The 16,930-nt window shown below is 36.5% G+C and overlaps 1 protein-coding gene across 3 annotated transcripts in view; it reads left to right on the top strand.

Annotated features, from left to right (window-relative positions):
* The window catches only part of LOC131144895 (putative hydrolase C777.06c), a 72,901-nt gene that overhangs the window by 43,734 nt on the left and 12,237 nt on the right, over positions 1–16,930 (top strand). For 2 of the 3 annotated variants that reach the window (XM_058093830.1, XM_058093831.1), the window contains exons 4-6: positions 1,824–1,971; positions 2,059–2,164; positions 5,519–5,577. In XM_058093830.1, coding sequence (XP_057949813.1) covers positions 1,824–1,971; positions 2,059–2,164; positions 5,519–5,577 — 313 coding nt within the window. Of the gene's footprint in view, positions 1–1,823; positions 1,972–2,058; positions 2,165–5,518; positions 5,606–16,930 lie in introns of all 3 variants that reach the window. The other variant, XM_058093832.1, reaches the window with a different exon arrangement.

Below are 16,930 nucleotides of genomic sequence, written 5' to 3'. Positions count from 1 at the left end.
TCTCACAACCTTTATTGTCCTTTCCAGTGCGTCCATTTGAATAAGCTCCTCTGAATGTTTTTGCAGACCTCAGTGTCCATTGTAAGATACTATCCAGTATCCATATCTTCTCAAAATTGTCTTTTAAGGTTTTTTGGTAAGCCTAGTTGGGGAGCATATGCACTAATGACATTTATTCTATCTAGGCCTAGAGCTATCTTGATTTTTATGATCCTATCCCCTATTCTTTTAACATCTACCGTATTATCTTTTAGGTTTTTATCTAAAATGATTACCACCCCATTTTTATGTTTTTCTTTTCCAGTGTACTAAAGTTTAAATCCTGATTTTACAATTTCTCTAGCTTTCTCCTCTACCTGCTTAGTCTCTTGAAGGCAAATTAATGTTTTTTCTTCTAATCATTGTGTCTACTTTCTCCATGCTTTTGCTGATAAGCGTCACTATATTCCAAGTTGCTAATCTAATCTTGGTTTCTTGTACTGACTTCTTAACCCTATCCTGTCTAGAATGACCCAACCTAGACCACCCTTGTCCGTTTAAAAAGATGCACGAAAATGAAATTGAAAAATCTAAAGCTTGCAAGCTAAAAGTCTGTTTCAACATTCAAAGCTAGGATAAAATCATGACTCGTGCATAAGTAATTTTGAAAATTAAAGTGTATCCAAGAATTGAAAATGTTTTGAGTCTTGAAATCAGAATGTAGAGTTTAATGCATTGATTTGTCTGCAAAATGGAAACAAAACCTTGTCTACCAGCCAATAGCCCTACCCACAAAACGTCTTCTAGATTCACAGAAAGCGATAAGAGATTTGAGAGAGATGGTCCAGATCATGAGAAATCAGAGTGAAAGATATGAAACTCGAGAAGAGAAAAACAGATTGAGAGAGGGAGAAGATCTTTCCAGCAGACAGATTAGAGTGGTGATGGATGGAGGCTGTGCACGATGGAGATTTACCACACAGACAACCTCTGAGTGAGAGAGGGACGGATTCAGTTTGGGGGGAATGAGCAGTTGTAGCAGATTCATGGTGGTGGTGTACATGCTGGTAGAGAGACAGAGAGAGGGATGAATCTAATTTCCAGGAAGGTGATGGAGTCTTGTTGGTGGTGGACATGACTGTAGAGATCAAGAGAGGGACAGTCTCGTTTGGGGGGGAGGCGATGGCATCACAGCGGTGGTGGATGCAACAGATCTGGTTTGTGTGTCTATTCCAAGTGGCCGGATCCTTTCCCCCTGCAAAGGAAATGGCAGCAGGAAACCAGAGCAAGGTCGTAGTGGAGGCGGCACTGTGGTCACTGGCCAGTGGTACGAAAAACACATCTAACAGTAAGTTTAATATTCTAAAGGTTGCCCAGTGCACGAGGCTGCTCATGTGGGGTTTGGTGAATATAGATGTAGGCAGCTAAGTTCCAATTCTCGTAGGCTGGGGAGGCTTATGTGTGTGTGTGTGTGTGTGTGTGTATATATTATTTTTCTGTTTTTCATATTTTGATCTATGTTATGTTTTAGTCTTTTTGTTTATACCTGCTAGTTAATGGGGTGGAATTACTAAATTACTGTTTAGTATAAAGAAAATATTAAATTTAGTTTAATCATTTGGAACTTGGCTGATTTTCATGATGTGTCTCAATATTTTGTAGAAAGTGGCATGCTTTCTACATTTTCCTAATTGGATTTCATTCTTGATGTTACAAAGCGGAAAGTTGTTTTTGATATAGTAATGTGACTTTATGATTACTGTTTCTTTATTTATTGCTTTATCTGATGCATAAGTTAACTTGTGCCTTTACCTTATTTTTGTATGGTTGTATCTTTGAAACAGCATTACTGAAAAATTTCCATACTTGGTCAAGAAGAAACTTAAAGAAGGTCAAGAAGTGAGACGGGTAGCACAGTTTGACTGGAAGATAATTGAGAACAACAGTGAGAAATCATTTGTTGCATCAAGCCTCAAATTTGTTCCTTTGCCAGTTACTTGCTTCTAATCTATGTCTCCATTATGATGATTTTGCCCCCTCATTGTTTCCTACTTTCTCACTTCCAATTTGTCAATGTAGGTGATGCATGGGGAAGATTATGTTTCACTGGGTTTTCTTTTTGGTGAAAAATGTAGGGTAGCTTATATATCTGATGTTTCACGGTTTCCTGCAACTACCGAATATGGTGAGTTTTAGTTTAGTTCATTCAGTGGGTGATCATAAGATGTTTATCTATATTTGTGATACCATGTATATGCATTTGCAACTCACACATCCACTGAACAAAGAGGTAGTGGTCTCTTAAAGGAATTTCATTTTGAAGTGCCCCCAAAAGATAGGCATTGTAGGATGTCCTTACTATTTTTTCTACTCATCTACTGTATAGGGATATAGTATTTTGGAAAAGAACTGTTTCCTGTTTCTTAAATTGACTTTTTACTCTGGAAATCAGCTTTTTTGTGACCAAGAAATATTAAATCAAATGTAGATGAACAATCATGTGCATTATGTGCTTCATAACTTGAAATATTAATGTAAATTAGATTTAGAAACTCCGCAATCTGGTGTTTTGGGGTCTTCCAATTATTTGACTTCGTATTTGTTCTTGGACTCTTTTAGATGCACTGAGTTGTGTTTGCAATTCTTAGGCACAAGCCTATGTACTCCCTAGTTACAGCCTTCTACATTTCCCACCATTGGATTCTCTTTGTGCACAAGCCTATGACTTGGTCAGAGGTGGTTACACAGGAGATGTCTATAGGAGATAGTAGGCCCGAGTACGAGTGAGGTGGTTAGAAACATCAGATGCTGGGTTGGTGTAAACTTTTAAAAAAATCAAACATCTTTAAGAAAATAGATATTGCTAGAACGGATAAGGAAATGCTAACTAGATGGGGACAAAAAAATCTTCTAAAAATGAAAACAAAAAAATAGATAAAAATCAAAAACCAAAAATTAAAACTGCTTCTTTGGAAACCCTCTCTTCAAAGCTTTACTGTCATAATCACTTGTACTCCTTAAATTATCTTGCTCCTTCGCATTCCTTTGCATTACATTACTTTATTTAGGATTCCTTCTCAAGCAGCTTGCAATCTTGAAAAGTTGATGAGAGGTTTTGCATGCTCTAGGATAGGTGATAGCATAATGGTTCATTTAGTTAGTTTGGAGATGGCGTGTAAGACAGGTAAAGAGGGTTTGCATCATGGGATGGGACCTCGACATCTAAGAACATCTCCTTAGCAAAAAATGGTTATTGTGCTTCCCTTTGGAGCAAGATCCATTTTGGTGTAAGGTTATTCATAGTATTGGCATCAAGTGAATGAATTGAATGCTGGAGCATGTGTCAACATTATTCATGGTGTTCCTTGGAAGATTTTGCATCTCATTTTTCCTCATGTGGGGCATAGCTGTGGTAATGGTAAGAGGATTTGGTTTTGGGAGGATCTTTGGATGCTCCTCTTTTGCTCAGAGAGCATGTGTTATCATTTCTTGGGATTTCCTTGTTTTTTGGAATTTGAACAAGAGGGAGACTAGTGCTCTGTTCTATTGTTGAATATTCTTGATCATCATTTTATTATTCCATCGGGAGTGATAAAAGGTGTTGGAATTGTATTCTTGTATGCTTTCTTTTATTGAACATGTTTTTTCTCCCATTTGAGCAATTGTCCAAATGCAAATATTCCCTCTAAAATTAAGGCATTTTCCTGGACTGGTCTCCTTACAATCAATTCTCAGGACTAATACAGGAGAAGGCCAAAGAAAGCATCATCTCCAAGCATGTGTATACTTTATTATCAGAGTGGAGATATCACTTCTTATTTGTGTTTTTACATTGTTTCTTTCTTGGCATATTCAGAATCCTTTATTTGATTTTTTTTTTTTATTTGTCTTCTTAGAGAATCTTCCATTTTAAGGGTTTTGTAAATACCAAGGACAGGAGGATGTTTTGGAAGTGTGCTTCTTTGTGTTGATTTGGTTATTTCCTGGAATTCAATTGAAGACTTCTTATGGTTACTTACACTGTTCTTATTTGGAGTAGGGTAGGTTTTCTGCCTTGACTTTGTTAATTTCTCTAAAAATGTTTCTGGCTAATATGTAGAAGGATTAGAGACCTTTTCTCCATCATTAGTCTCTTGTTTATGTTTTCTTTGTTATTTTTGTTAGTCATTTGTTTTTCTGTTTAGGAGTTTGTCTTATCCTTGCACTGTTTCTTTATCTTCTCTTAACATATTTATTCATTAATAAAAAAGTTTGTTAGCATAGATTTATTTGTAGCCATATTAATACTGCATAATGTTGTGGACCAAAGATCTATTTCAATGCATGCTTTTCTCTATATTGACTAGGTTAAGTTCAGTGGAATAGTCATGTAAAATCTTCTGTACATGATAAAATCATTTCAGTTAGTAATGGTTTACAGTAATTGCCAGAAGGTATCTATGTCTCTGTCATCTTTTCATTAAGGGATTTGAGGTGCAATGTTAAAATGAAGAAAATGTTTCCTGTGTTTTCTGATGTTTGGATCATTTGGAAAATTTTGATCAAGGAAATAGCTCCCCTAGTCAACAGAAAAAATTCCCTCAAAAACAAGAAGCCTGCTTTGCTTAGGTGGACGTTTTTTTCACCATTGTAGTGAACAATGGAAGATAATTGCCTGTGGTTGTCCTTAGGATCTGTTTTGTGGCTAATGGCTTCCGGATAATGTTTTCTGTGCTTTCTGATGTTTGGACTGTCTGGAAAATTTTGGTCAAGGAAATAGATTCCTTGACTAACTGAAAAATGGCCCTCGAAAAGCAGAAGCCAACTTATGCTTTGCTACGCTACAAGTTTTTCTACCATTTTAGTGAACAATGGAAGATAATTTCGAACCTGACATTTTTCTGTCAAGAGGTGATTTTTTGTCGAGCAAATGACATTTTAATGTTGCTTGCGGATTTATTTGTACTGAATTTGTCACTGATGCTGTTGTCCTTTTGCATATTAGTGCTAGTATTTATTACCTATGGCCTCAGATGCTATACTGCATTAGACTAAAAAAAGCAAGACATGCTGGAGATCCATTCAAAGTCCATTATTCAGTTTGTAGAAATGCCAAAGTTAACTTTCTTCACACAGACAATTTACAGTGCCTGGTTGACCAAGGATGCTGTGATCTTTGATCCCGTTTCTCATGTTTAAATTGATGAGTAGTGTGTATACATGTGTGTGTTTGTGTATTATTTTGTCTCTGGATGGAGGACCTACTTTCTGCTTTCTGTTTCTTGATGTGGTTCCTCAAATGATTTTCATCCCGTTTTTTCCCCCTCAACACAAAAAAAAACAGTAAGTTTATTTATATATTGGTGCATCAATAACACTGTTAAGTCTGGCTTGCTATTTATGCCATCCATTTTCAAGATTAATTGAATACTATTTGCTCCTGTGAGAGTGTTGGAAGTGCTTTGTCAATTGATAAGTAGCTTTTCAAGTCACAGAAAAGTCCATTTGTTGGACTATCCTTTCCCAATTATTGTTTGTTGAGGGATTTCTGGTTTTGCAGTTATTTCAAAAACTGGAGCTGGACAGTTGGATCTTCTTATTCTGGATACACTCTATAAGGTCAGGCAATACCCAAATTTCTGCCTTGGTATTTTATTTGATCTCCTTTTATGGAGATAATTACTGAAGAAGAAAAAGGAGTCATAGGTAGAGGTATACTGGAAAATTATTATGCTGACTGGACTATGTAGAGTGCATAATGAGAAATGAAGTATGGGAAAATCACAAAAGCATCCCTTTAAGTTTGATAATTAAAAAAATGTTCCCCTTATTTCATATACCACACTTTGGACCCTTTATATTGATGGAGATAGCAATAAAATTAACTGGATTATTATAGGAGATATTTTATGGATAAGTGGCAAAAGAGCCCCTCATTTAATGCAATAAAGAGCCCCTCCATTTTCTGGGATCTTCTTCCCTCTCTTTCACCAACATATAAAACATTTCTCCCCTGCTGCTGCTTGGTGATACAACCTGTAATCCTTTTCTAGTTGCTGCCATTCGCAACCCATATGAGAGATGTTTTGTGTAAATTAAGTTTCCTAAAAATTGTCATTGGCAAGCACGACCTTGAATTCTGCTCCAGAGGATGCTGGCTTCTAAAAGCGATTAGCTTAGGATTGATCACTAGAGCTTGGAGGGGTCTGCAGGATCAGATCCTAGGATTGAATGAAGGATCGTAAGATTCTACTTACAATGCAAAATAAATATTAAAAATTTATGTCTGGAATTTTATGACAATTCTTAAGACTAAAAACTTGGTTAGTAAGTATAAAAGCACAGTTTGCGAATGGAAGCTACTAAAAAACTTATATTTTAGGAATGTAAGCTACTAGAAAATTTCTTTGCTTTCCTGTAATTAGGCTATTAGAGTGATCACTCATCAAAGTATAAAAATTTCGAATTCTGACCATACCAAGAAAGAAGAAGAAGAAGAAGAAGAAGAAGAAGAAAGAAGGAAAGAGAAGAAGAGAATCAGTACACAGCAGTTAGCAGTTAGCACTGTTGTTTGTTGAAATAAGGAGAGAATCAGAGAAAGCCAGACTCAAGAGCTAGCTCTCTGGGTGTCAAAGGTTTGACTCCCTCTCTGCATCTGCAAGATTGCAACTTCAAGGAACAAGAGCTTTGCAAGCTGATCGAACTCCAGGAGACTGGAACTGATTGAAGGCAAGAACCTAGAAGCTCTGAGCTGATCGAACAAGAACAATTATGCCAGAAATGACCCAAGAAGTCCAGATCTGATTGAACAAGAATAAGTATGCATGCTTATCAAACAAGAGCTGAAAAACAAAACCGCTGCTGCTGTTAGCTTTCTATACAAGCTGGACCTTTTCTTTTCGGCCTTTGAGGGTGTCAAGTGTTCTCTGCAAGCTGCTGCTGTTGGGGTGCAAAATGAACAAATCCAGGTGCTACTTTTCCCTAGTTGTAAAGGATTTGGGCCAAATGGGTCAAACAGCTGCAAAAAAAAAATATCGGGCCAATAAAAATGCATTTTGAGCCTTATATTTAAAGCCCAAGAACAAGCATTGGAGTATTGACAAAAAAAAAAAAAAAAGTCAACTTTTACCACATTCATTTCAAAAAAAAATACACCTTAAAATTATGCTCGACCGATTTTAATCTTTTGGAATCACTCCTTGATCAACTTATTTGCATGTTATAGAAAATCTCTCCCAAATATAAATAATTTAGGGTTTAATATGGAAAAAAACAACAATTTGGACTCATAAAGCAACAACTCAAGCTGCGTTTTGGAGTGGATTATGGTCCTTAGATGTGGAATTAGACAAAAAACTCAACACATTTTTCCAGTACAGTTGCAAGTGTGGATCCACCCCTGATCATGATTGGCAGTGAGTTCTTCCTCTGCCAACTGCTTGTACTTCCTCAATGTCTCCGTCACATTCTTCTGCAAGAATTCTATTTGGACTATTATCCTTTTCACATTGCAAGCTTCTGGTGCTTTATTCTCACTTGCCTAGACCTTCAATGCCTCTTCAAGAACCTTTGTTATTGCATCAATGTTGCCGTGTCTTGGTGGCTAGAAAGCAAGAAAGTATTGAAAGAAATAGAGGGCCAGGGCAGCAATGTTGGCATAAGAAAGAAGAACGTAGAAAAAGAATAAATATTGAAAAACAGATCAGAATGAAGAGAGACATAGTGGGGGGAACAAAAAGGAGAGGGCTGAGACAATTGAGAAAGGTGATGTGTTTGCAGCATGTGAAGGTTGGGTCATTTTCATGAGTCAATGGTGGATATGGGTTGCCAGAATTGATGGCTTTCAGGTGGACCGAGATGAGTTCTGGTTATGTTGGAGCTATAGCTTGTGGTATTGGGAAGATAAGGGGAGGACAAAGAAGAATAAGAAAGAGAAGAAGATGGTGTAATGGGGTTGGTTCTCATTTTATAGTATTTGGTGACATGGAAATTGGTTGTGACATAATTAAACCACGTCATCTTTTGTTAACTAATAGATATGGAGGGGAAGCTAAAGTGGGCTGAAATAAGTGGATTTTCAATTTTTTTATTTTTAATCAACTCAAACTTGAAAGGAAATATGTAGTCTAGGAATTTTCCCATGAGAATATTTATTTTGGATAATGCTTAATTTTAAACTACATGAATTTGCTTTTTCACATCATTGACAATTGGAATGAATGGACTTTGTTCCCACCAGTTTATGTGGTGAGTAAATATTTGTGTGTTGGCTATAATTGTTACGCAGTATGAATGGTAATTGTTTTTGCCAATAGACAGCACATGATCCTCTGATTTTTTACTATTCTTCTGATATAGCTTGATAATATTCAGCAGTAACAAGGATCCAATGCCCTTTCCTATCTCCATCAGGATGGATACCAAAGAATCTGTTGGAAAATAGAAAATTTATACCAATGGACACAGGCACCTGTATCTTGAATTGTAGTGTTTGCAGTTAAAATTTTATGGCATGTCCCAAATGCCCACCAGAAACTGTTCTTCATTTTGTGTAGTGGTTTCCTGATTGAATAGCTTCCCACATGGAGAAGAGCACTCTGACTGCTTGTTTCTTCTATGATTCGTGACATGAAAAATCTATTTATATATATATATATAGTATAATAAAGGTGGAACTAGACATTTAGTTTCAAAATATCTTCTAGATTGGGATTAATCTAGATATAACACTCAGTGCACAAGGCTCCCACACCATCAGGAGTTGTGCGAGGGTGTGACATATGCAGTCTTACCTGCACACCGCAGGGGTTTGGAACTTGTTTGTTTGATGTGGTTGTGACTTGACTCATGTTCAAGGTGCTAAAAAAAGGAGAATTTGTTTAAAGAGAGGAAAGAATGAGCATGAATTTTGGCAATGAGAAAAGAATTGACCACCAATAATTTGATGGATTAATGTCTTCCTCTCATTGGCCAACGACCTTGATTTGTAGCTCCTTTAAAGTTTTGCTACTATTCAATATTGTCAAAGTTGGGATCCAATTTTGAACAATTGGAAGATTTCCAGGTTTGGGTCATGGGATCTTAGGTTTGTAATGTTGTAACTACTAGAAAAATAACACTTAAATCTTAAAATAATGTTTATACATTTTAAGAATTTAATGCAATTAAATGATAATTCAATTTCAAAAATAGGTTCAGGGAAGGTCAATAGAATAAATTTAATCTTTATGATTTTATTTAATTGCCTACTTATATTTTTATGGATAAAAAATATGGTAAATTGTTGCTATAAAAAAATATTAAATTGTGGTAAAGGATCCATGTGAGTGGTATTTTAGGCTTTTCTGTCGATGTAGAGGCTATATTGAGTCAATGTTCAGATCAATTACTTTCCATGACATATCATACCATAACATTTAAGAGAAATAGAAAGGAAAATTGATTAAATTTAAGAGAGGATGAGTGAAGGACTGAACTATAGATGGGAAAATACAGTATATACCTAACTTTAATCAATGAATGAATGAAATCGCCAAATTGGTGAGGACTGAGGATATGATTCCATAAAATAAAGGAATTTTTTTTCCTGCAAAAAAATATAAAGAAAATTTGGAATTGACAAATTGAGCGTAGTCTCTTAGACTAAAGTTAGGCTATAAGGGTTTTTTCTTATTGTGTGATCGAAGCTCAAGCTTGGATAAAAGTAAATTTTTTATTTATTTATGTTTTTTGGGGGCTTATACTTTGACTTTTTTGGTATTTGTTCCATTATGTAAAAGGGTGTCCCTGGGCCCAAGACTCCCCACTTTATGAGGGTAGGGGGAGACTAGTGATAGTTATGCAACCTTACCCCTGCTTTTATGTCGAGAGACTATTTCCTTGGACTTGAACCCATGACCAACTAGTCACAAAGAAGCAAACTTATCATTGATCCAAGGCCCACCCTTCTTGTTCCATCATGTAGTATGGGCTAAATAAAAGTTATTAAAACAAGACTGAATTCAAAATAAAATATTTATTTTAAATTACATCCAAAATTTTGCAATGTGTAGGATCATTGGATCACAAAGATCCCGTGATCCTAGGACATGGATTTTGCTCCCATAAGGATCTTGTTTTTGAAATATACACACAGATACACAGACACACAGACACACACACACACACATTTTATGAGATTCAAATCGGTTTGTGATTTTTGCATTGTAGGATCATAAGATTTTGAGATCCTTATTGGAAATTTAATGATACTATAGGGTCATTCGGTGTTGGTGTTGATGAGGAATGTGGATATTTAGTTAAGAAAGGACTAAGATATGAGGGGAAGATGGACCATCCTTTGTGACGCCCGCCACACTTCGTGATAGCGAGAATGGCAAACTACTCTGGACATCCTTCTCCCTCATCTTCTGGCCTGAATCTTAGTTTCCCAACTATCCCTGACTTGTAATCAAATTGAGTTGTAGACTCTACACCTTTAGAGAGTTCGAACCTTATAGCCATAAACGAGACCTATCGTATTCTCGTATAGCCCCTTGGAATGCATTCAACAAGTCATCCTTAGCTTTAGGATTTGCACAGTTCCATTAGCGATGGAGGGTGATCAGTCAACTGTATCATAGTCGATCGTTTATCCAGCCAGTCGAGTGCCCTTCTACGAAGATCTATCAAGCCTCATTTTCCTTTCTTTTTCCATCTTTTTTTTAGAAAACCCTTCCGATTCCCTTTAGAACACCCTTGTAGATCTTCAACTCCCTTCAAAGCAGATTAACCTTGGCTTTCGGAGATTACCCAGCTGCGTGTCTTCTCAGGTTTGGCGAGGGTGGTTTTTGGCTTCTTTATGTCTCATATCGATCGGAGGTGTTATTGCAGAATGGCTGAGACCAGCTATGTATCATACTAGAAGTTGTTTGGGTGGGGAGGTCATTCCTCAGTTCGGGCCGATTGCAAAATATTCTATGCTAATCCTCTTAGGCCTTCACATTTCAAAATTTCAGAGTTTGTAGGGAGAAATTTCTCATATCTCACTAGAGAAAGAGGAACTTCTTTATTTCGTTAAGTTATTGGGGGTGATTTGCAAAGGAAATAAAGGAGTTGATGAGCTATCCTGAGGAGGCTTATACCTAAAAGGCAAAGGATCTTGGGTCTTGATGAATTTGCGATCCAATCCTAAAAGAAGATTCCTATGAGTAGAAAAGGGGATTGCAAGAGTAAAACGAAGCTTTCTTTGTGTCCTTGAGAGTAAGAACAGTGAATGTTGGAGGGATTTCTTCGCAGCCCTATTGCAACTCTTATCTGAACAAGGCAAGAAAATTGCATTTAGATGTTTAGATTGTGGTGTTTTGAACATTATTAACCACAAGATGTTAAAGAGCGAGCAGAGTGGGGGTTGAAGGAAACTGGAGAGATGATCCTTTGTAGAAGTCATTGGAGTTGTGCCTTTGAGGGGAAGAAGGGATTCTGAAAGGAAAGTTGGAGAAGCTCATGATATTAGGAAAGATTTTCCAACTTTCCTGTCCAGATGCAATTTTAAATTTGCTTCTAAATATAATTTTGGGCTTGGAAGAGGGAAGTTTGGGCTTGCTACTAGGGGGCCTCTAATAGTCACTAAATGGGTAATTAAAAGGAAAGAGAAAGCAGACCAAGCTTTATCCAAAAAGGAGTTGGGTTTGTCTTAGAAGATAAAAGATTAGAGGTTAGTACCTAAGTCCAAATGATTGATGGAAAAACTAGTAAGGAAAATACTGAGACCAGAAATGAGGAAGGAAATACAGAAATCAGCCCAGAGATGAAGGCTTCTATTGAGCATACTTAGGTTAATTTATCCTTAAAAGGATATGACTAATCTTCCCAAAGACCTGTATATGAAATTAGGGTTGGAGAAGGCTAAAATGGTTGAGGAGGTAGTCAAGAATATTGACGATGTAACTAGGCATAAAGTATGTATAGAGGATCTGGTACAGCAATCATTGCAACAGAAAGAGGGCCAGTTTTCTTTTGAAAATGACCCAAATTGCAGCAAAGGGATGCATTCAATTGTATATGAAGATACTAAAACTTATAAGTTTAGTGAGGATTGTTGTGCCGGGCACCCCACTTGTGCCAAACACCAATACTACAACTAATGCTATTGAATATATAAGAAACTAGAGCAATGCAGAAACTAATAATAAAAACAGTAAAAAGAGCAAGACAAGAAATTAATGTGGTTCGGTATAGAATTACCTACGTCCTTTTGCGCCGACGATCAATCCACTACTTCTTGACAAGGTACAACTTTGAGGTGTGTTTTACAAATGGAGAGTTGAGCTCTTTATATATCTTCAACCTCAAGCCCAAAAAACACTTCTCACCAATGTGGGACAAACAAAGAAAAAATTCAAAACAACTTTTTCTACCAATGTGGAACTATTCTATCAATGTGGGACAAAAACAACAAATCTCCACCTTGACAATTAATTCAACAAAATTTTCAGTCACCAACATTTTCTGGAGTTCCACATCATTAGCACCTTCCAAGAATATTTAAACTTGCAAGATATTGATCAAGTCCAAACAATGTTTGAACTTGATTGTTGTCACCATCTTGGTCAACATATCTGCGGGATTTTCAACTGTAGCAATCTCTTGAAGAAGTATCTTGCTTCCATCAATAATATCCCGTATAAAATGAAACCGAACGTCGATGTGCTTCATTCGTGCATGATAGACTTGGTTCTTTGCCAAATGAATAGTACTCTGGCTATCACAGAACACATTAATAAACTTCTAAACAACTCCCAAATTTTTAAGTAAACCCTATAACCAAATAGCTTCCTTAAAAACCTCTGAAGTTGCCATGTACTCTGCTTCTGTTGTAGGCAAGGCAATGGTAGGCTGTAAGGTAGATCGCCAACTCACTGGACTATTAGCAAATGTAAAAACATATCCAGTAGTTGATCGACGTTTATCCAGATCACCTGCACAATCAGAATCCACATATCCAACAACACGTTGATCAATAGTATTATTTTTCTCAAATACTATACCAACATCAATTATATTTATAATATATCTCAAAATTCATTTCATAGCTTGCCAATGCGCTTTACCTAAATCATGCATATACCTGCTCACTATACTAACAACTTGTGAAATATCACGTCTAGTACAAACCATTGCATACATCAGACTACCAACAACACTTGCATAAGGAACTTGTGACATATACTTACGTTCCTCGTTTGATTTAGGAGATAAAGCTGCACTAAATTTGAAATGAGGAGCAAGAGGAGTGCTTACTGGTTTTGACTGCTCAGACATGCCAAAACTCTGTACGACCTTTTTCAAATACTGTTTTTGAGACAAACTAACTCTTCCTCTCATTCTATTTCTGCGAATCTCCATGCCAAGTATCTTCTTTGCTTCACCAAGATCTTTCATCTCAAATTCTTGATTTAATTGACTTTTCAACTTGTTGATTTTTCTCTTGTTCTTTGAAACTATCAACATATCATCAACATACAAGAGTAACTATATAAAAGATCATTTTGTGGTCTGCGAAAATAAACACAATAATTATGTTTATTTCTGATGTACTTCTGACCCATCATAAACTGATGAAATCGTTTGTACCACTATCTTGAAGACTGTTTTAAACCATACAATGATTTACCCAGTTTACATACCCAATTTTCTTTCCCAGCAACCTGAAATTTATCTGATTGAGTCATATAAATTTCCTCTTCTAAATCACCATGTAAAAATGCAGTTTTACCATCGAGCTGAACTAGTTCAAGATCAAATTGTGCTATCAAAGCGAACAAAATTTGAATGGAAGAATGTTTAACAACTGGAGAATATACCTCATTATAATCAATGCCTTCCTTCTGTGCGTAACCCTTAGCTACCAATCTAACTTTGAAACGAACATTATTTGCATTTGGAAATCCTTCTTTTCTTACATAAACCCATTTGCAACCAATTGCTTTCTTACCCTTGGGCAGTTAGGCTAGCTCCCAAGTTTGATTCTGATAAAGAGACTGCATTTCTTCATCCATCGCTCTTTTCCACTTGTCTGATTCAGAGTTCCTCATTGCTTCTTTGAAAATGCTAGGAACATTATCCTCTACAACTGGAAGTGCATAGACCACCATATCAGTATACCGAACAGGTTTTCGAATTTTTCGTCTTGGCCTCTGAGAAACAATTGATTCTTGTTGTGAAGATTTTCGAATTGAAATCTCCTCTTTTTGTATGCTATTCCCCACCGTAACTGGAGAGTTACCTTGTGTAATCTCATTTCTCACTGGGTTTCCCAAAATTGTCTCAACCTCCGCCTGTTGTTGAGTACCACTGGTCTTCTCTTCAACTTGTGACTCCTTGCGTATTGTTTTCTTCATTATTGCAAGTTCATCAAAAGTCACATCTGTGCTTAAAATCATTTTTTCTATCTCAAGACACCAAAGACGGTATCCTTTTGACTCTTGCACTTATTCCCAAGAATATTGCTTTCTTGGCTCTTGTATCCAACTTAGATTCTTTAACATGATAATAAGCCATAGTACCAAATACATGTAAAGAATCATAATCACTAGTAAGTTTTCCAAACCATACCTCATAGGGTGTTTTTCCCCCTATTGCAGATGATGGTAGATGATTGGTGAGATGACACGCATATCTAACAGCCTTAGCCCAAAACCTTTTGTCTAACCCAGCATTAGACAACATACATCGAACTTTCTCCAGCAAAGTCTCATGTGCTCTGCCACCCCATTTTGCTGTGGTGTATCCCTAACTATGAAGTGTCGAGCAATACCTTTATCCTGACATACTTTCATAAACGGGTCACTCTCGTATTCATTACCATTATTTGATTTGAGTCGTTTAATCTTTCTGCCAAATTGAGTTTCAACTAATTTTTTCCACTTAAGGAAAATATCACACTTCATTTTTATTCTTCATAGAATACACTCAAACTCTTTTGGAAAAATCATCAACAAAAGTGAGAAAATAATGCATACCACCCAATGAAGTCGTTTTTGTGGGCACCCATACATCTGTATGAACGTAGTCTAAAATATCTTCAGTCTGGTGGATTGTAGTGCCGAATTTCACTCTAGTTTGTTTTCCCAGAATACAATGCTCACAAAATTTCAAATTTGCACACCTTTGCACCCTTCAACAAATCTTGTTTAGCTAATTGTTGCAAAGATTTTTCTCCTGCTTGTGCCAGTCGCATATGCCGTAACCTGGTTGTATCTGAACCTGTATTTTTCTCAGAAACAACTGCTGCTGAGCCAATAATTGTACTACCTTGTAAATAATACAAGTTATTTTTCCTTATTCCTTTCATGATCACCAGCGCACCTGATTTAATTTTTAAGGTTCCATATTTCAAAGTGATAGTGAACCCTTTAGATTCTAAGGTACCCAATGAAATTAGATTTTTCTTTAGACTTGGAACATACCTAACATCGGTTAAGGTTTTAATAGTTCCATCTTGACAATTGTATTGATCCTATTCCAGTTGTTTTACAGGTATTATCATTTCCCATAAAAATAACCCCACCATTTAATTCTTCAAAATTAGAAAATCATTCCCTATTGGGACACATGTGATAGGAACAACCAGAATCTAAAATCCACTCACCAAAATAATGTGACGAAGATGTTCCAACAAGAGAAAAATCTGACTCACTTCCATCGACATTGGCAATATTGACATTAGAATGTGCTTTGCCCTTATTCTTCTGCTGTAATTTAGGGCAATTTTCTTTTAATGCCTTCTCTTATGACAAAAAGCGCATTCATCTTTCATAGGTCTCCCACAAGATTTACTCCTCCTTCCTGGCTTACGACTCTGAGAACGTCCCCTTATTGTTAGTGCTTCTGCTGTTTCCTTATGGACCCTCTAATTCTTCTTTCTGCATTCAGTACTAATAAATGCAGTACATACAACATCAAAAGTAACTTTATCTTTCCTATACAATAAAGTGGTGGTCAGATGTTCATAATCATCAGGGAGAGAGTTCAGTAACAATATGACTTTATCCTCATTTTTCACCTTTTCATCCAAATTTAACAAATTGGTCAAAATTTTATTGAAAGCATTTATGCGGTCATTAATCGAAATACTTGGTTGATACTGGAAGCAAAACATTTTCTTTTTCAAATAGAGCTGATTTCCTGACTCTTGGTCATAAATGTATCTTCCAATGTCTTCCACAATTTCTTTGCAGATGTCTCCCTCATAATACAATATTTCTGATTTTTAGCGAGACACAGATGAATCGTACCACATGCCTAACGATTGATCTTTTCCTAATCTCTGTTACCCATATCCACTGATTTATCATCCAAAGCAATATCTAATTCTTGTTGATACAAGATGTCGATCACCTCACATTGGCACATACCAAAATTATTGGTACCATCAAATTTCTCCACCTCAAACCGAGCATTAGCTATCATCTTTGACGATGATGTCGATGTTGAAGGGGTTGGAGTTCGTGTGGATAGAGTGTCTTCTACTGCTGCACTAGTTTCTGTCATCTTCTATATATTCAATAGCAACCAATAAAGCAAAAGGCCTAGGATGAATAGTACGTACCAACTGTGTCTACTCTATTTTATCCTATGAAATTTCACTTTGATCAGGCCGACCTACAGGGAGCGACTGAGTCGCAATGGTCTCTAAGCACTCGCTTAAACAAGGTCTTTCTTAGGCATCAAACGTGGAATCAAGTTTACTAGCCGAATAACACCTCCGTATCGACACTACTCAATTTAGCTCTAATACCAATTGTTGTGTCGGGCACCCCACTTGTGCCAAACACCAATACTACAACTAATTCTATTGAATATATAAGAAACTAAAGTAATGCAGAAACTAATAATAAAAACAGTAAAAAGAACAAGACAAGAAATTAACGAGGTTCGGTATAGAATTACCTACATCCACAGGCGCCGACAATCAATCCACTACTTCTTG

This window comes from Malania oleifera, chromosome 12, assembly GCF_029873635.1.
Source record: "Malania oleifera isolate guangnan ecotype guangnan chromosome 12, ASM2987363v1, whole genome shotgun sequence".
In the NCBI taxonomy this organism is placed as follows: domain Eukaryota; kingdom Viridiplantae; phylum Streptophyta; class Magnoliopsida; order Santalales; family Ximeniaceae; genus Malania; species Malania oleifera.
Note: the sequence above shows the minus strand (reverse complement) of the source record. Positions and strands in the feature narration are given on the sequence as shown.